The sequence below is a fragment of the Amia ocellicauda genome, chromosome 23, assembly GCF_036373705.1.
Source record: "Amia ocellicauda isolate fAmiCal2 chromosome 23, fAmiCal2.hap1, whole genome shotgun sequence".
In the NCBI taxonomy this organism is placed as follows: domain Eukaryota; kingdom Metazoa; phylum Chordata; class Actinopteri; order Amiiformes; family Amiidae; genus Amia; species Amia ocellicauda.
Window position 1 is genome coordinate 20,361,657 of NC_089872.1, and position 19,046 is coordinate 20,380,702.

The window sequence follows — 19,046 nt, forward strand, 5'->3', positions numbered from 1 at the left end:
GGGGGAATAATCGGTGGGTTTGTGGACGGGGCCGATCTCTCCCTCTAACCCTTGTCTTCTCTCTTGTTCCTCAGAGCGGAGGAGACCTGGAGGACCCCTGGTAGCCGAAGCTGAACAAATTCAGATTCCAACTAAAGAATGTCCTGAATTAACACCGATGAAATCTTTATTCACTTTTTTTTTTTTTTTTTCTCCTTCGATACCAAGACAAATTTTAAAAAGCATTAAATTAAATTAAAAAAAAAAAAAAAAAAAAATGACAAGAAAACCCAAAGGCTGGTAAACATTTTGGACGGCGGTCAGAAGAGGAACTTACCTGTTAGGAAAAAAATATATAGAAACTAATAGAGTTTTTACACCGTGTTTTTTTTTTTTTTTTTTTGGTAATTGTTTTTTTTCGAGAAGAGACGGAACCGACTTGCGTGACGGACTTGGCGACTCTCTGCATTTGCCTGTACGACGCAGAGTACAGTATTTCACCGGCCACCTGGGACCTCTCCACGCCGAGGCTCCGGTGTGCCGCGCGCGCCGTGCCGGACGGATCCGCGTCGTCGGCGCCGCCGCCGGAGCCGATGGGCGTCGGGTACCACTCAGAAGACACAGCATTCTCCTGTCTGCCGCAGAGTAGCGCACTGGACAAACGCATGTACAATGTCTCAAGTGGCTGTTGTAAGGCATTACTTGTTTTTAAGGTTTCAAGGATGAGAGCTTTTGCACCTTTTTCTTTTCTCTTTCGTTTCCTTCCTCCCGTCTTGGAGCGATGTGTAGATGCTCATCTCTCTCTCGTTGGTCACACGCTTTTAATCCTGCTGTTAAAAAACAAATATATATATCTCATATATATTTTAACGCCCTTTCTTTCCAGTATCTCCTACTGCGTCAGATGTTGCCTACCTACCATGCTTGCTCTTTAAATAAATAAAAAATAATAAAAAAACACGTGCATCTGACGGTAAAATAAAATATACACCACATGTAAAGAGTATACAGTCTCTGTATGTTTTTTCATGACGTGCACTGAATCGTAGGTATTTGAGCTCTTGTTAAACTGAACTTTGTTGGCAAGCTAAGTGGTCTTCACGCTCCTGGACGCCTCCGAACTCAGTCCCTCGCCCTCGTGCTCTGTCCTCCCCCTCCCGCGCCGGGGTTCGACTCTCGCAGAAACTTTTGCCTTTCTCTTACAATATTGTAAAGTTGTGATTTTGTTCAACATGTGGATTTTTTCTATATAACGACGTCATCATTATTTTTTTTAAATTTTGTTTTGTTTGTTTGTTTGCTTTCTGATAGAGTATTGTGTAATATGGGTATTGTTTGGTTGCATTTACAACAAACAACAAAAGGAATATACAAAATATATATATATATATATATATATATCAGAGTACTCTAAAATAAAAAATAGAAAAGTCAATACGTTTTTCTCAATTCTTTATCTGAGGAACGTAGCGATGTTAAGGTGGGGCTGTCTGTGGTTCAGAGACTCTGGGTCTTATTCTGCTAACGACACGGTACAAGAATGACTGCCATGTGATTATTAGGTACTTGAATATTCCCCGTGTGATTCTATTTTTGCAATAACCTTGATTTTTATGAACTGATTCTGAGCTGTGCATGTACTGAGTTGAGTAATGATGTTCAAGGGAAAGGGAAATATTTATCTACGAAGCAGACGCGGGCGAAACAGAGTTCAATGAATGTAACTCATCTATACACAACCATATACATGCTGTGGATGCCTTGTAATGATTTCTGTTTTTGTTTTTTATTTTAAATCCCTCCCCCTATTCTTGCCCAACCTATGATTTGATGACATTAATTGCCCTTGTGCTTAATTGGGTCGTTGGAAATGGAATTCATGCTTTTCTTATTCCTCCCTCTCCGATACTCCACAACTATAGGTGATTGCTAAAAATGATGTTTATATATATATATATATATATATATATATATATATATATATATATATATATATATAAAACAATTAAATTATAAATACATACAAAAAGAAAAGGAAATGATTTTTTTTTAAGTGGAAAACATATTGTGCGCGCCGGTGCCTAAGGTCACCAATCCTGAGATTTTTTTTTTTGGTGTATCTACAATTACTGGTATATAGAATAATTATTGCCACAATATATTTTATTTATTCATAGATTTTAGCGTTGTAAATGAGAAATGTTGTAAAGAATGCGCTGGAATGCTGTACGGCGCGGTGCCCCCCCTGCGCGGCTGTGTGTGGAGCTCTAGGTTAGACGGGCGCAGGCGTGGAGCCCCGCTGTGTGCAGTGTCCCCTGATCCTTCCTTGTACTGATAGTTCCCAGTATGATATTGTGATGTTTCATACAATACAGTGAACATAACCACCTTGTTATCTTCAATAAAGGATTGCTAAAGATGGTGGGCATTATTTTATTACTTTTCTTCTGTCCTTCAGTTGTTTATGAAGGTGTGTGTATGTGTTTTGGGGTTGTGTCATTCGGCTTCCCAAACCCTGCTCCTGAAGGAGTCCCTACCCTCTCGATTATTTAATTGGATCCTTAATTGAATTAATAAGTTCCTAAATCTGAGCCTTTCAATTATTTTAAACAGTAGGGGTTTTAAGTTAAGTATAGAATCGTATAAAGAACTTATAGAACCAACTCTTTAACTTCATATAAGTGGAAGAGGGTGGGGGGGACGCAAAAATAAAAATTTAAAACCCTCTAAAACCAAGAAGGAAATCGAAATGTTTGATTATCGATTGTAATTTGGAATTATAACTGGTTTAAAGTGGAACTCTGTCAGTGTCTCCCCTGTTTGAAGCAGAACTGACTCATTTCATAACCTGGGATAACACAAAGGCGCCCCCGGTGCCGGGCTCAGCCACTGTCCCAGGGTGCCGTGTCCCGGTGTCCCTCCTGTCTGCACTGTCTGCGCTCGGGCACTAGAGGGTGTACAAGCTGAAGGTATGGGTGAGGGGTGGGCAGGTTGATTGAGGTGTTTGAGGTCACTGGTGACTACTCCCCTGGGTCTGCTGGATTCTCGCCATCTCTGATGATACGGTCGCTCCTCATCCAAAAGTCCTCCTCTGGCGTAGCGGCGTCCCCTCGGCTGTGATGCCAGCTCACTGACCCCACGCGCAACACGGGCAGCAGGGAGGAGTCCTGCGACATCTCCAGTGTGTTTCTGGGTCCTGGGCGGACGGGGCTGGGCAGAAGGGTCGTAATGCTCGTGTCCCGGTTCTGTGTTGGCCCGTGCGTCCTGCAGGGTGTGGACCAGGCATCTGTGCCGGTGACCCACGAATGGTCAGAGGACAGGGCTGCACCTGAGCACAGGAGTTCACAGCGGGGGTGCGTTGGTCTGGAGCTGTGGGGCAGAATAAGTAACTGAAATGATTTTGCTACAGAGCTGCTGTGGGTCTGTGAAATAATTGGCCTGTGTGAGGCAAAAGCACAAGCTGGCAGACAGGATCGTGTTAGTGTCTGCTCTATTGGATGCTTGGTGTTAAGCTGCAGTGTAGAACAATACAGAACTTAAACTTCCTGTAATGAAATGGAACTGTATATTGGTATTGTTTGATATGAGAAACCTTGAAGAACTGATTTACATGCAAACGAAGGGTATTGTCTCGCAGAATACAGTATAATTTCTGAAAGTGTTTATTATAAGCTTTTCTCTGGCAACTCATCCCCCCTCCCCTCTCTTACATGTAATGCACAAAGATTTCTGCTTTAATGGGTAACACTTTACAATGTGTCTATTATCTAACATTAACTCATGTTAGTTAACATGAATAAGCCAGTAACTCATGCACCAACATAAACTATAGTTTTCATCACACATTACGGTAAGTTAATTAGTGCATTGGTTAAACCTTCTGGTCCTGCTAACTTAATTACTTACCAATGCCTTACTAGTGCTCCTCATGCATTAGTTAACACCAATAGTGTCTTATTTACCGCTTCCGCTCTACATGTACATGTAAACTGTTCAAGGCTTACCAAAGCATGACTAGTGCTTCTTATATGTTTGTAAATACATCCCTATGCCATCCTGCTCCATGGAGAAACCCGAGCCCTGTGACCCGGGCGGCCCGGCGCACCCACACTCAGCCAGACTGGCAGGCCTGTCAGCGGTGACATCCTAATTGTCAGGTGCTGCCGACACCTGCAGTGCCATCAGCCGGGGTTACAATGCTTTCATTGAGCCTCTAATTACACAGGGAGAGCTGGGGCTCATGCAAGATGGGTCATGTCAGATCTAATCTCAGCCGCTCGCCAACAGGGTGTGCAGCCTGGAAGCCACACAATACCGGCTCATTTCCGCAGCGCTGGGGTTGTTATTGAGCGCACCCCGTCGGTCACAAGGGGCATTTCAACCATGTTTGTGATAAATCTGACGAACACGCATTTGCAGAGTCACCCCACCCGCTATAACAATAACAAGCGAGCTACACGTTTGCATGGATTTATTTGAGTCTGGCTGCCACACAAGAAACCTCCGCCTGGAGTGTGCAGCACCGACACACGGGTTTTATAATCCTCTTTATCCCGTGTGTGTGTGTGTGTGCTGGTCTGCACTCTGGACCCCGTCACTATATCAGTAAGAAGCAAGGAGGGGGATCACATTCATCTGCTCCCTTGAGAGCTGCTGCGCATTTACGCACAACTCCTGCTGCGCATTTACGCACAACTCCTGCTGCGAAGCGACCATCCGTGCAGGGTCACCAGCCATGTCCAGCGACGAGAGTAACGGCGTTATAGAGATGAAAGAAGGCATCGCCAACGCGGGCTTCGAGGACGGGCAGGACGGGGACGCCGGGGCGGACATCTACGAGGAGGTCGTGGAGCCCGGCGCTGCGCACCCCCAGCCCTACGCCGGGATGCCCAAGGAGGTGCTGCTGCTGTACTCGGGCCAGGCGCGCTACCGGCTGCCCCGGGAGATCCTCTTCTGGCTCACCGTGCTGTCCACCCTGGCGCTGGTCGTGGTGACTGCGACGGTCATCGCGCTGTCCCCCCGCTGCCTGTCCTGGTGGCAGGCGTCCCCCGTGTACCAGGTGTACCCGCGCTCCTTCCAGGACTCCGACAACGACGGCATCGGGGACCTGAAAGGTAGGAGGCGACAATATGTAAATAAATGGTATACATAAGGATATGAATGAAATATTATTATAGGGGAAATACACCCAGTCCTAGAAATAAACCATGAGCTTCATGAGTCAGGACAGCATCTGTAAATGTGTTGTTTCAACTCGCAACGGCAGTCCTTACCTAAAAGCCTTTACCGTGGACATTGATCAGGGCCATGTTATATATTGACTATAAATAGTTGAGATTTTACACTCCTGTGATTTTATACCCCTGCATTAGGTTGTCATAAACGTTTGAAAACAAGCACGGATGAGTGTCCAGAGGAGATTCATTCAAATCACAATTAATTCGTTTCAGACACCTTTGCCACTGGTGTTGCGGGTGGGACTCTCGCAGACACACACTCGGTGGTTTGAGATCGCACACCAGGCCGTTACTGATCTGCATGAGGACACAGTGAAGCGTGGTGTGCTGTACCATGGTAAAAACAACAGCACTGTAATAGTGTGGTGTAAATGCTGAAATCAGAGTCCAGTGCAATGTGGTGTACTGTGGTAAAAACACAGGAGTGTCGAGTTGTGTAGTGCAGGCTTCGAATGCTCTACCTCTGATTAAGATTGATTGGTCTCCACAATCTGTGCTGACATCAAACTGCAACCTTACAAACTTGATCGCAGATGTTTATTCTAAAACAACCGATCTGTCACAGAGATACGAGATGCATGATTGGAACATGGATAAGAGATATAAAGACATGACAGAGAGAGAGCAATAGGGCACTTAAAGGCTGTTCTTGGTATTATTTAAGTGTTGGCAGACGCCCTCATCCAGGGTGAATAAAATGAGTGAATAAAGTGGGTTTTGATCTCCGGCTCCGGGTGACAAGTGGGATCAACGGAGAGAATGGGCTGGCGTTGTGCTGCTGTGTGAGTTTCTATCTGAACCTCAGGAGTGGTGAGATGACAGTGTGAGTAATAGTGGTGTGTAGGCTGCCGTGATTCAGTGCATCAGTCATCAGTCATTCATTAAAGTGAGGTAGGGGAGAGGGGTGTCTGAAGGGACAGGAGCGTGTTAAAGGGGACAGGAGTGTGTCTTAGGGGACAGGAGCGTATCATAGGGGACGGGCATTTGAAGGGACAGGAGCGTGTCGTCAGGGACAGCAGGCGTGTCGTAGGGGACAGGAGCGTGTTAAAGGGGACAGGAGCATGTTGAAGCAGACAGAAGCGTGTCGTAGGGGACAATAGTGCAGACTTGGGCCCATATACAACACCACAGGTCTGTGTGTCTGTCTTTGTGTGTATACTACACTTTACCATATTTTGACCATGTTGCACCACACCACACTTTACCTTAGTATACCATGTTTTTATAATGGTTCTACAGCTACCAGCCTACTTACTTTTACATAACATTACTGATGCATCCGACCCAAATTCTACGATGACTCAGAAACAATCTGGCTCACTAGCACTGATATGAACCTGCGCACTGCCACCAATAATACAATCCCAGCCATAGTCCATGCGATAAGTGCCGTCACATGCAGACTGCGTATCTTCAGATCCTTTCCAGTCCTGATGCCTGTTTGCACTCACACTAACGTCGCCCCGGCAGGCATTCAGAGCAGACTGGACCACTTCGAGTATCTCAACGTGAAGGCCGTCTGGATCAGCCCTTTCTTCAAGTCCCCCATGAAGGATTTTGGCTACGACGTGGAGGACTTCAGAGAGATCGACCCAATCTTCGGCACCATGGAGGACTTCGAAAACCTGTTGGCTGCCATGCATGACCAAGGTGTGCCAACAATACTACTACTAATAATGACTGTACGGAGTGGAGACTGTTACGGACATGAGGGCAGTGCATCTCTGACTGAAACACCTCCACTGCCGCGTCCTCGTGACCCTGTGCCAAGGGCTCCGGCCTGCCCTTAACTGGGTCTATTTGTCACCTCTGTCCAGGTTGTCTCCATCGCTCTGTGGTTTAACAGCACCTGATGTGTTTCGTGATAGGTTTGAAGCTGATCATGGACTTCATTCCCAACCACACCAGTGACCAGCACGAGTGGTTTAAGCTGAGCCGGAACAGGACAGAGCCGTACACGGACTACTTCATCTGGCACGACTGTCAGAACACGAGCCTGGGGACGGTTCCTCCTAATAACTGGGTGAGCCTCGACAGCAGACACCATTTGGTAGGGACTGGTAAGAAACATTAGAGAGTGTCCAATCGAGAGGAGGCCATTCGCCCCATCGTGCTCGTTTGGTGTCCATTAATAACTAAGTGATCAAGGATCCTATCCAGTCTGTTTTTGAATGTTCCCAAATTGTCTCTTCAGCCACATCGCTGGGGAGTTTGTTCAGATTGTGACGCCTCTCTGTGTGAAGAAGTGTCTCCTGTTTTCTGTCTTGAATGCCTTGAAGCCCAATTTCCATTTGTGTCCCGGGTGCGTGTGTCCCTGCAGATCTGGAAAAGCTCCTCTGGTTTGATGTGGTCGATGCCTTTCATGATTTTGAAGACTTGGATCAAGTCCCCACGTAGTCTCCTCTGTTCCAGGGTGAAAAGGTTCAGGTCCTCAGTCTCTCAGTAGGACTTTCCCTTCAGACCTGGAATAAGTCTGCTTGCTCTCCTCTGAACTGCCTCTAGAGCAGCGATATCTTTCTTGAAGTGTGGAGCCCAGAACTGTCCACAGTATCCAGATGAGCTCTAACTAGTGCATTGTACAGTCTGAACATCACTGCCCTTGATCTCAACTCTACACTTTTGACAATATACCCTAACAACCTGTTTGCCTTTTTTACTTCTTCCCCACATTGTTTGGATGGAGAAAGTGAGGAGTCCACATAGTCTCCTAGGTCTTTCTCATGCGTTACTTCATCTAGTTCTGTTCCTCCCATAGTGTAATTATAGGGACATTTTTATTACCTGCATGTAATACCTTGCACTTGTCCACATTGAATTTCATCTGGTACTATCCCTGTGGTATGCCGGAGAACGTCTGCAGTGTCCATATAAATTAAACCATTCCCACCGTGTAGTTGCTGTGGTGGTCCTGGATGTGAACCGGGAGGCGGCAGGACTTTGGACAGGTTGTTAATGTGTAAGGACTGTTAGTGTTCTCCTGTCATCTTTTAACTCCTAGACAGAATGTCCTCCACACCGCTAAGCGTGCCCTGACTTTAACCATGCCGTTCCAGGTGAGCGTGTTCGGGAACTCGGCCTGGCAGTACGACGCGGAGCGCCAGCAGTGCTACCTGCACCAGTTCCTGAAGGAGCAGCCAGAGCTCAACTTTCGCCACCCGGATGTCCGCCGAGAGATCACCGTAAGTGCGCCGGCCAGTCGCTGCTCGGTTTCTCCCCAGTTGAAGCTTTTTTTAAATGTATTTTTGACCAGATATGATCCAGATCAGCCGCATTGTTTGCTGGTTTCCCGGTCAGAGTGAAATATTGTCCCTTAACATTACTGGCATCACATCTTTGACTCCTTGAGTGAAGAATGGTAGAAGGCTGCAGATGTAGCATTTTTCGTTAAGTTGTTCAGGCTGGTGTTAGTAAGCACTGTTCTAGGAAAAGCACAGGCCTGTCATATCCTTACACTTCAAACAGACTTCCTCACCATTACAGATATACAGATGGGTGACAAATGAAAGGAAACACGTGAATATATGAGTGGAGGAACAGAACGAATGCAGACGCCTCCAAACAGCTGTACTGGATGATACAATTCAGCAATTAACATCCTATCCTGCTCTGTGGCATGTATACAAATGCCCAGCTGACCTCGATTTTGGATCAAGTTGGCGAGATGAAAGGATCTCAGTGACTGTGAAAGAGGGGGCATTATTGGGGCACGAATGGCAGGAGCTTCAGTCACACAGACGAACTGGCTCGTGTTCTGGACAAGTGGGCGAGTGCATGTGTGGGACACTAAGAGAACGGGACAGGCCTGACTGCTGGACCCCTACAGTGGGGGGGTCCGGAGGCTCTGTTACGCTGTGGGGGGCATTTTCCTGGCATGGTTTGGGTCCACTTGTCCCCTTAGAGGGAAGGGTCACTGCAAATCATGACAGAGTGATTCTGAGTGATCACCTTTATCCTGTGGTGACACATTTCTCTCCTGATGGGAGTGTCTCTTCCAGGATGACAATGCACATCCACAGGGCACGAGGGCCTTCAGTCACCAGATCTCAACCCAATTGAACACCTGTGGGAGATTGTGGACCGACATGTTAGACAGCGCTCTCCCCCACCATCATCAAAACCCCAAATGAGGGAATATCTTTTGGAAGAATGGTGTCCATCCCTACAGTAGAGTCCAGAGACTCATAGAATCTGTGCCAAGAGCATTGAAGCTGTTCTGGGGCTCGTGGTGCCCAACACCTCACTGAGACGCTTTATGTGGGTTTTTCCTTTAATTTGTCACCGTCTGTATATATACACTTAAAATAGATGCAGTTTAAGGGGAGAAACCTTTCACATCAGCATTGTCTAAAACAGTCTTCTGGTAATTTCTGTTTCTGGCGTCTGTTTAGTTGAATTCGTCAGGATTGTGTTTCAGGGAGTGTTAGTGTTGGTCAGAGCCAGCCTGTTGTGTGGGGCCGTCCGGGCCGGGGACAGAGGAGGCTGTGTGTTCATTGGGCAGGGGGGGCACAGAGCACTCTTTATGCCCTGTCAAGTGGCGCAGTAATCTTAGCCGGGTGCTGGAGACTCCCACAGACAGCCGGACAATGGTGGACGATTTCCAGTCATGTTGGCGCTGGGAAAAGTCAGGGCTCACCTTCACTCTCTCTCTCTCTCTCTCTCTCACACACACACACACACACACAATCTTTAATCTCTTTTTTAGTTTGTCTTGCTATCACACAGTTTTGCCTTGGAATGCAGATTTGTTAAATGAGTCCATTTCAAAACCTACACTGTGTCTTTTTTCTCCCTCACAATCAGCAACTACTAGCACTTCTTCAAACCAGTTCTTCATTTGCTCAATGACATTAGTGACAAAGACAGGAGGTAAAACATTTCTTAAAGGTCCTATACGGTCACTCATTATCTTCCTTGTGCTTTATCTCAGACTTTTAGCTTAACCTTCAACTTTTACACCACAGCACAAAGTCCACAGGTGTCTAAAGCCGAGCCAACGGGGTCTGCTCATCTGAAGATTTCGATCTTAGATGAGAAGTTGTTAAGCAACTGTAAGAGGGACCCACTGAGCTGCAAACTGCATCACAACACGGAGCGAATACTGTCAGACACAAAGACACAGAAATTACCACAGTGCTCTTATCACAGCAGTTTTTCTGTTCTGTAACGATGAGATAAGCGGTGTTTACTGGCACTCGGTGCTGTTGGAGCCCCGCCTCCGAGAGAAAGTAAACTCATGTCACCCTAGGAAAGCCGGAGAAGTAATTTCGGGATACGCAGACGGGCATGATTGAGCCTGGTCAATATGCAACGATGAATTCGGTGGGCAGAAACCGGGTGCGGATAGGCAGTTAACCACGCTGTGTCCTGGCCAAACAGAGCAGCACGGGGCAGTTTCAGCAGGAAAAGTGACCTCTCTCAACTCCCAACGGCATCAAAACACAACCTCGCCCAGCTCCAAGCGCACACTGATGTACCGGTCTTTTGTTTGATTGTTATCCTGACCGACTGACATGTCTTCCAGGACGTGATCCGGTTCTGGCTGGAGAAAGGTGTGGACGGGCTGCGGATCGACGCCGCCAAGCACATACTGGAAGCGAAACACCTGAGGGATGAACCCCAGGTGAACCCCGAGCAGCCCCCAGTAAGACTCTCTTTTGATTTGAAGGGGACAGGCGTTCTCGTGGTTCTGTCCCTCTGAGGACAACCGTGCATTCAGCGACACACAGGGGTCATGAAGTCGACAAGCAGGGAGACGCACATCCGAGGGCGTTCGAAGAAGTTGTAGGATAGTTAATGTACCCTTTTTACAGCAGATTTTGTTTCACATCATGCCCATCGCAACCTCTCACTAAGAGAGAGGCAGGATTTGGACGAAAAGTTTGTTGACAGACTCCCCTCGGCCTCTTCTCTTGGCCGTGAGCTAAAAAAAAACAGTCTCACACTTTTTGGTTGGTGCCTCTCGCTCACTGGCACAGAAATGTAATTCGTCTGAGAATGTAACTTTTTCACAGCCTTTAACTTGAGACTAAACATCACAGCCAAGAACGAAAAAAAAAAAAAGGGATTGATCCAGGATTTGGAGGTGGTGTTTATGTGGATGTTAATCCTGTGGGGTAGGGGCTGTGAGGAGCGCCTCAGACGTCTGTGTTTCCCTGTCCTGGGTCAGGAGAACGTCACTGCGTACTGGCAGCTCCACCACGACTACACGACCACCCAGCTGGGAACCCACGAGATCATACAGGAATGGCGAGCTGTGATGGATGAGTACAGCCGAGAGCCCGGCCGCTACAGGTACGGCCCCCCCCGCCCCCCAGATTACAACCAGACGCCCGGGTCTCGGAGGGAACCCGGCCGGATGTCCAGAGTCCGAGAATGAAACCCTTCGTGGTCCGCAGGTTCCTGATGACGGATTCCTACGACGGAGGAGAGATCGAGAAGTCCATGATGTACTACGGCACCCCCTTGGTGAAGGAGGCCGATTTCCCCTTTAACTTCTACCTCGTCGAGCTGCTGGACGCGATGTCGGGGAACGGCGCCTTCAGCCTGGTCAACACATGGCTGTCCAACATGCCCAAAGGACGGTGGCCGAACTGGGTGGTATGTCCTAGGTGCTATTTCCTCACTATTTCCCAACTAATTTGAAGGTATTGATTAATTTCTGCAAAATTAAAGTTCTAGAATCAAGAAAACAAAAAGAAACCCAACAATCGCAGGGTCAGTCCGTTTTAAAATCTTTATTGGGGCTCTGTGTGTGTGTGTGTGTATGTGTGTGTGTGTGTGGTTGGGTTCAGAAACTGCAGCTGTGAAGATGTCTCCTTTAGATCGGAAACCACGACATGACGCGCCTGTCTTCGCGTGCAGGGAAGGCCTACGTCAACGTCCTCAACATGCTGCTGCTCACGCTGCCGGGCACCCCCTCCACGTACTACGGCGAGGAGATCGGCATGGAGAACGTCAACGTGACCGAGAGCGAGATACAGGACCCGCTGGGCAAATTCAACGTGGTGAGCGTCTCCTACTGCCCCTCGGGGCGCCACTGTCGCTCTATTCTGGTCCCTTAAACCAGACTAGTGCTTTGCTTCTGATGATTGACCTCGCCTGTTGTGTCTCTGCCCCATCGAAGAGCATGAACCGTGACCCGGGGAGGTCGCCCATGCAGTGGAGCAGCGACGACAACGCCAGCTTCAGCAAGAACAAGACCTGGCTGCCCGTCCATCCTGACTACAAGACCGTCAACGTCGAGGTAAGAGCTTTTACTGAAGATGATTTTATTAGATCTCTGCACCAAGGTGGCCTGTCAAGACACAACCACACCAGGTGGTTCTCAGTCCGTGTGTTCAGAACCGGCTCCCGACGCCGCGCTCTTCTCTCCCCAGACGCAGAAGAATGCCAGCTGGTCGACGCTGCGGCAGTACCGCGCCCTGAGCCTCCTGCGCACGGCCGAGCCGCCCCTGCACCGCGGCTGGATGTGCCTCGTCTGGAGCGACAACAACACCTTCGCCTTCCTCCGCGAGCTGGACGGCTTCCCCGCGGCCTTCCTGGTGGTGCTCAACTTCGGCGCTGCAGCAACCGTGGACCTGTCCTCCGCTCTGCCCGGCGTGCCCCCGCAGCTGCGGCTGAGGATGAGCACCCATCACCCCGGCAGCGGCCAGCTGGTCAGCCTGGGTCAGGTGCGCACCGAGACGGGCGAGGGGTTGGTGCTGGAGTACGCGGCCGGCCACCCCGTCCACAGCCACCCCGCCTTCCAGGACCAGTGCTACGTGTCGGAGAAAGCCTGCTACCTCAGCACCATGGGCATCCTGCACAGCAACTGCTGACAGACCGGCTGCTCCGGCCATGCCAAAGGTTGCGGTACCGGAGCGAGACACCAAACCATGGCAACGTCTTGAACAGTTTCTTCTGTCTGCTTTCTCTGAACAGTTTGTTATTTTTATTTTACTGGTGTACTTCCTGGTAGTAACACATTAAATCTGAGCACGTGTTCCGTCTATTTGTTTAGTTTTTTGGCTCGCCCGTGCCTCCGGCAGAGATCTCACTCGAGGACAGACTCGCGTGCGTCTAAAAGAGCTGCGATTCTGGCCGGGGTCGGTGGTCTCTCGGCCGGGGAATCTCCGGTGTCAGTACGCTCGGAGATCCTACCGGTCTGTCTGCAGGTACAGCGGCCATGTTGGGCACAGTGGCCGTCACTCGCTACCTCCTCCGCTCCCGCTGGCCCGGTAGAGCGATCCCCAGCTCTCTGTAGAGGAAGGCGAACTGCCTGGCAACCTGACAGAAGAGAAAGTCAATTCTGTAGTTAGACACACGAGCAGAGAGTCTTTTTCTGGTGTTTTTTAATGATTCTGGGCAGACCCTTGTGGAACGGTTCTCGGCACGCTCCCTCGATACGGTCTTAAATGTGACATAAATTGGTGCAGTGGGTTTTACCTCCTTCAGAGACCTGTCCAGGTCTTCGGGGCCGAAGTGGTCTCCGCCAGGCCGGACGTCTAAAACGATGGACGGCAAAGGATCGGATTCTTGAACCGGAGCAGAGGATAAAAACAGGGATGTCAACAAAGCAGGACGCACATGATTTAATGAGGCCAAAAAATCCTGGCAGCTTTGCCATCATAACAGTAAAGGCACCTTTTATAGGTGAAACACGTGTTTAGCTTTCCTAAGAGAGGTGCTGGGTGTGGGTGAGTGTGTGATTGTGCGTACCTGCTTCCTTCAGGCTGCCGGCGTAAGTCTGCACCGCTGCTGCCAGCCTGTCCGCGTATCTCCGCACTCCTGCCAGCGGCACCCTCTGGTCCCCCTCGTAGGCCGTGAGCAGCATGGAGGGGTATCTCTGCAACACAGGCAGGGCAGGACTGTGGCATCACAGCCATTCAGATACTACTTTTGTCTTTTCCCATGTGTGTGCGTGTGTGTGATTGTAACAAGTCATTTTACAGTGTGTGACTCAATCAATAAAGCCTTGACTGGAAGGACAGTAGTGAGTTATTTCAGTCCAACCTGCTGCAAATGTAACATATACTGATAAGATTTGTTCAACATGCTCCTACTAAAAAGAGATGGAGGTGCCAGGGAAGCCACCGCTACAGCGAGGGAGTGTGTGTGTGTGTGTGTGTGAGAGAGAGAGAGAGAGAGTGTGTGAGTGAGAGAGAGAGAGTGTGTGAGTGTGAGTGTGTTAAAGAGACCCTGTGAACACTGGGGTGACCCCCCGCCAGGCTGACCTGGGGCCTGATGTTGTGGTAGGGGCAGTAGCTGGCGATGCTGTCATAGTGTTGGGGGTCGGCCAGGGGGTCCCCCCACTCTCCCCGCTCCTCCACAGTCAGGGGCAGGGAAGGGTCCTGCATGGTGCCCAGGACGTCCAGGAAAGGAGCCTGCCGGACCAGAACACTCCACAGAGTCAGAGCACGTTCCTCCGGGAGGGAGAGACCGGGATGCAGAGCCACTCTCTCACCTGCAGTGTGACAGCCCGCAGCAGGTGTGGCTGCTCGTTGCACAGTGCCCCCGCCAGGACCGCCCCGGCGCTGCGTGCGTTGAGGGCGGTGAGCGCGGGCCGGGAGACGCCCAGCTCGAACAGCCGCCGCACGCAGGCCTCCAGGTCCTCCAGGCCGCGCCGCTTGTTCTCCAGGCTCCCGGCGCGGTGCCAACCCAGGCCCCGCTCCCCCCCGCCCCTGCGGAGGCAACACAACACACGCGTCACACGCAGGGGCCACACCTCCTCCCGCCAAACCCTGAGCACAGTGACTCGGCAGGGCAGCGGCGCAGCTATCCAGCACTGTCTTCACTAACTGGTGAAGTCTGCGGTACCTGACGTGGCAGTAGGCCAGCGTCCAGCCCTCGTCCAGCAGCATCCTCTTCTCCGGTCTGAAGGTCATGCCGAGGTCCAGCCCGTACGCGCCGTACACGTGCAGCAGCAGCGGGGCACCGGCCAGCCCGTCCAGGGGGCCCCTGTGAAACACCGTCACCGGGACCAGCGTGCCATCCTGTGGTCAGAGCAGACACACGGGGTTAACGCAGTGTCCCGGGCCGAGCTGGCAGGACTGGCATCACCTGGCGCAGGTAATAGTCTCCAACTGTCCCTCACCCCCCACACCGAAGATAGATCCTCACAGTTATATTATACAGAGTTAATTACACTATAGAGCTTCTCTGAGAGGGAACAATTGACACTGGGAAGCGATCAGCACCGTGGGGCCGATACCTGGACACCCGACACGCCGGCACAATGCCAGCCATTCAAGCTACTTGACCCAGGATGACACCAGCTTGTACTGCCGGTTTCATGTGGCAGTCTCTCACGCCACGCAGGCCCGAGCCCGGCGCTGCCAGCTCGTATCAGTGTCCGAGGCACCTTGCTCTCGGCCCACACTCGGGTGGTGCTGTAGTCCGCGCCGGGCGCTCCCTCGCCGTCCTCTTTCAGGCTGAGGCGCCGCGTCGCCGGGGAGAAGAGGAAGAGCGCGGGAGGACGGACCGGGGAGGAGAGGACGAAGGGGAAAGCCCGGCTGTGGGTCAGTGTGGTGGGCGCCGGCTCCAGGGCACAGGCCCAGGCGGGGAGCTGAGGACAGGAGAGGAGAATCAAGAGCACTCCTTCACTCGGTGGTGTCAGTGTTAACACTTCTGAGATAAGAACAATTGCCCTGTCTCATCAATAATAATTTTGGGAACGTACAGTGCCCGCCTGTACTGTCCAGGACGTCTAAGGGATACTGTGAGAGAACATCAGGGCACACACTGCTCACATCCGCCGCCAGATCTGCAACACTGTCTGTCATCGGCTCGATTATAAACAGTATCACATTTTGTTTCTCTTCCAGTGATTGTGAGATCAGTCATTCCTCAGCCTGCGTCACTTTGCACTCATTGTTTTTCACTTTCTGTCAGAAATGTGTCACTGAGGTTGTGGGCGTTCGCCATAGATTACAAATCAATAACTGGAGTACAAAAAGTACGAGCGACAGAACTGGTTTGGCGTGTGTGGCACAAGAACTGTAGGAGGTCTTAGTGTTTAGCCTAATGCAGGGGTGTCAGACTCCAGTCCTGGGGGGCCGCAGTGTCTGATGGTTTTTGTTCCAACAGGAGCTCCCAATTACTTAATTAATGTCAGTATTGACTCAGGTTGGATCATCTAAAACTCTCATATTTGATTTTTATAGCCGATACCTGACAATTTGACTCTAAACACTGAACCCACAGAGAGAGAAGTGTTCAATGAATCCACTTCATGGTTTAATTAGACCAATTACGGAGGCAAGAGCCAGGCGGGAATGAAACCCAGCAGACACCGTGGCCCCCCGGGACCACATCATCATAAAGATCGTGGAAGAGCACAGGACTCCGCTGTCCTCGCACACAGACTCGTAATCTTGGTTTGCTGTATCTGGGGAATTCTGCGTCTCGGCTCTGCCCTCACCAGCCCTCACCCACCTTGACGCTGGAGGTGCCCGAGGGGTCGTCGAGGGGAATGATGTCGAGGTGGAGCCGCTGCCCGCCGCCGCGCAGGGCCATGACGCAGTGTCGCTCCAGCACCTCCATGTCGATCAGCGTGTCCCCCCGGGCTGGACTGAACACCGGCTCCCACTCCGCCCCCACGCCTGGGCCTTCGAGAGCGGTCCGTAGCAGCTGGGGCGGATACGACACACATTCACTCACAAAAACACTCAAAACCAGCACCGTAGGGACAGCAAGCCCCGTCACACACTTTTAAGAAACAAACGACAAACGCTCGGGGTCAGGGGTCACACAGGCGACCAATACCAGGACTTGGAGGATGTTGTGCCCGTGCTAACCAATGTCTGGCTGCTGTGGGGACGGCTCACCTGGTACTCGTTGCCAGGCGCGGTGTTGGCAAGGATGTAGAGCTGCCCCCCGCTGTGCTCCACGTGGTACAGCAGGCCGGGGCGGCGGGGCCGGAGCAGGGTCGGGGGCCGCAGAGGGGAGCCACACTGAATCAGGCGCACCTCGGAGCTCCTCTTACTGCTGCAGTTGATGGTCAGGACCTGCTTGTCCCGGGAGCGGCTCACCTCCACGAAAAACCTGGAAAACACGCCGTCAAGACTGAAGCACAGGCACTCGCCGAGACGCCAGCCGCGCGAAAGCGCCAGGCGAGGCCGAGCTCTAGTCTTACGCTGGGTCGTCCTCCTCGTACACCACGCTGCTCTCTGGCCCCTCGGCACTCAGGAGAATACGGTGAACCTGGCGGCACTGCAGCGTCTCCTGGCTGGTGTAAAACAGGAGGTTGTCGGTGGCCCACTCTTCACGGAGAGAGGGAGAGAGAGAGAGAAGACACAAAGAGAGACCGGCAGTTACTCTGGTGTGTCGCACACCTTTATTCCATATATCCCTATTCACATATCTATAGATCAGGCTGAATGTGGTGGGATTTTTGTTCTTGTTAATATTTCGAGGTTCCGATCCCTACCGAAGCTGAACACTTTGGGCTCGGTGTGCAGAATCTGGGGGGGGCGTCCCAGGCTCACGATGACGCAGCTGGCCTCCTCACAGCCTGGGCTCTTCACTGTAGCGGCCAGGAGACGCTCCCCCGGAGACAGTCTGACCCGCTGGACGGACCCGCCTGCCCCCCATCTGTCCACACACAGCACCTCCTCTGCCTCCGGCTCTCCTGCAGCACAGACACCATTATGAAGGTTTACCACAGTAAACAGCCGCCGCTACAGCGGTCCTCTCTGCAGCCACAGGACCCAGAGTGAGGCCTTACCATCCAACTGGCTCATCCGGTAAATGCTGCCACCCTCCTCGTAGTACACATGGTGTCTGCCGTAAATCTGGAAGAAAGTGTTTAACAATGATTATTTTAGCACAGCTGATGTGAAACACCAGTGACACGAAGCTCCACGTTCGCCAATTATCAAAAACAACTCAAGATCGTTAATTTATTATGCGCTGTCACACTCTGCCACTACACAGGTCTTCAACACATAACGTTCAATTGCTATTTCGTTAAGAAACCCACTGCAGGGCCCTCCAGGGCCTCCGGGAACCTCTTGAACGCTGCTCTTAATTTCTTCCGAAACCATATCTCCTGTGTCCTGAGCTTCTGCAGCTGCAACCTGGACTCTTCCTGGACAGAATGCAGAACAGGCTGGAATATAATAACAACAGGAGTTCTTTTCTCAGGAACCACGTCACAATAATCACCTCGGATTCATTGAATAAGTGGCAGTTTTATAACAAGAGCAAATGTTTGCCCTCTCCTCTCAGTGAAAAAATATGTAATTATTACTGATTGTTTACAAAATAAATAACAATAATTTGAAAATGTTGAAGTGAACTGGTATTATCTTTACCCGGCTATACCACCGTGCAGGCTCAGGGTGCAGTGTGGGCAGCTGCCGTTTCAAACTAGGGCCTCGGTTCGGAAGTCCAGTCCGGATCGCCACTGCGGTCCTGAGCAAAGTAAGCTTGGCCATTATTAGCACACCTTAGCACATGGCTAGTGACAGGCTGTCAGAGCCCCCTGAAGTCTGAGTAGCAACCTTTGACAGGAGGAGTAACGACTTATCAATGGGAAAAAACTACTTTTGCAAACTGACATGAATGGACTAAGACATGCACTTAAACTGATGGAAAAACAGATCAAATCTGCGCAGACAATTGACAGCGAAGTGGCAGAATCGCCCTGCTCATCGTGTGCATTTGCATGTGTCTTCACCGCATCCTCGGCGCTCCCGGATGGCGTAAGTACAGGCAAAAGTAATCGATTACCGAGGATGGGCGCACTCTGGGCAAGGCAGGAGGCCGAGTGCTCCGGTGATCGATTGCTTTGGCCTGGCCCCCGGAGAAACAGGAAGTGTGCGGAGTAGCATGCTTCTCAGGCGGCACCGG

The 19,046-nt window shown here is 50.7% G+C and overlaps 3 protein-coding genes across 3 annotated transcripts in view; 2 read left to right on the forward strand and 1 right to left on the reverse strand.

The window, feature by feature from the left end:
* The window catches only part of ppm1ba (protein phosphatase, Mg2+/Mn2+ dependent, 1Ba), a 40,127-nt gene extending 37,729 nt beyond the window's left edge, over positions 1-2,398 (forward strand). Inside the window, exon 6 of the mRNA XM_066697151.1 lies at positions 75-2,398. Coding sequence (XP_066553248.1) covers positions 75-104 — 30 coding nt within the window. The 3' untranslated portion in view covers positions 105-2,398. The remainder of the gene's footprint in view (positions 1-74) is intronic.
* A 1,844-nt stretch (positions 2,399-4,242) lies between these two features.
* slc3a1 (solute carrier family 3 member 1) lies at positions 4,243-13,197 on the forward strand. Its single transcript, XM_066697148.1, has 10 exons — positions 4,243-5,093; positions 6,687-6,866; positions 7,085-7,239; positions 8,270-8,395; positions 10,738-10,857; positions 11,383-11,507; positions 11,612-11,813; positions 12,038-12,220; positions 12,340-12,459; positions 12,593-13,197. Exons 1-10 carry the CDS (start codon positions 4,715-4,717, stop codon positions 13,031-13,033), a joined length of 2,031 nt encoding a protein of 676 aa, XP_066553245.1. The 5' UTR covers positions 4,243-4,714; the 3' UTR covers positions 13,034-13,197.
* prepl (prolyl endopeptidase like) lies at positions 11,936-18,979 on the reverse strand. The gene is made up of 14 exons (XM_066696786.1): positions 18,509-18,979; positions 18,175-18,303; positions 17,920-17,986; positions 17,623-17,823; positions 17,329-17,455; positions 17,021-17,237; positions 16,629-16,823; positions 15,400-15,759; positions 15,012-15,187; positions 14,659-14,875; positions 14,429-14,578; positions 13,914-14,040; positions 13,641-13,729; positions 11,936-13,481 (listed from the first exon to the last, which is right to left on the reverse strand). Exons 1-14 carry the CDS (start codon positions 18,629-18,631, stop codon positions 13,407-13,409), a joined length of 2,253 nt encoding a protein of 750 aa, XP_066552883.1. The 5' UTR covers positions 18,632-18,979; the 3' UTR covers positions 11,936-13,406.
* Between the last annotated feature and the right edge of the window lie 67 nt (positions 18,980-19,046).

Bases quoted from the DNA above. Each gene is read 5' to 3' on its own strand.
- slc3a1 (XM_066697148.1), top strand. From the start codon at position 4,715: ATGTCCAGCGACGAGAGTAACGGCGTTATAGAGATGAAAGAAGGCATC. The intron at 5,094-6,686 runs GTAGGAGGCGAC...TCGCCCCGGCAG, and splicing joins CGGCATCGGGGACCTGAAAG to GCATTCAGAGCAGACTGGAC. The intron at 12,221-12,339 runs GTGAGCGTCTCC...GCCCCATCGAAG, and splicing joins CGCTGGGCAAATTCAACGTG to AGCATGAACCGTGACCCGGG.
- prepl (XM_066696786.1), bottom strand. From the start codon at position 18,631: ATGGCCAAGCTTACTTTGCTCAGGACCGCAGTGGCGATCCGGACTGGA. The intron at 17,824-17,919 runs GTAAGGCCTCAC...TCTGTGCTGCAG, and splicing joins CCGGATGAGCCAGTTGGATG to GAGAGCCGGAGGCAGAGGAG. The intron at 16,824-17,020 runs GTGAGCCGTCCC...TATCCGCCCCAG, and splicing joins CGCCTGGCAACGAGTACCAG to CTGCTACGGACCGCTCTCGA.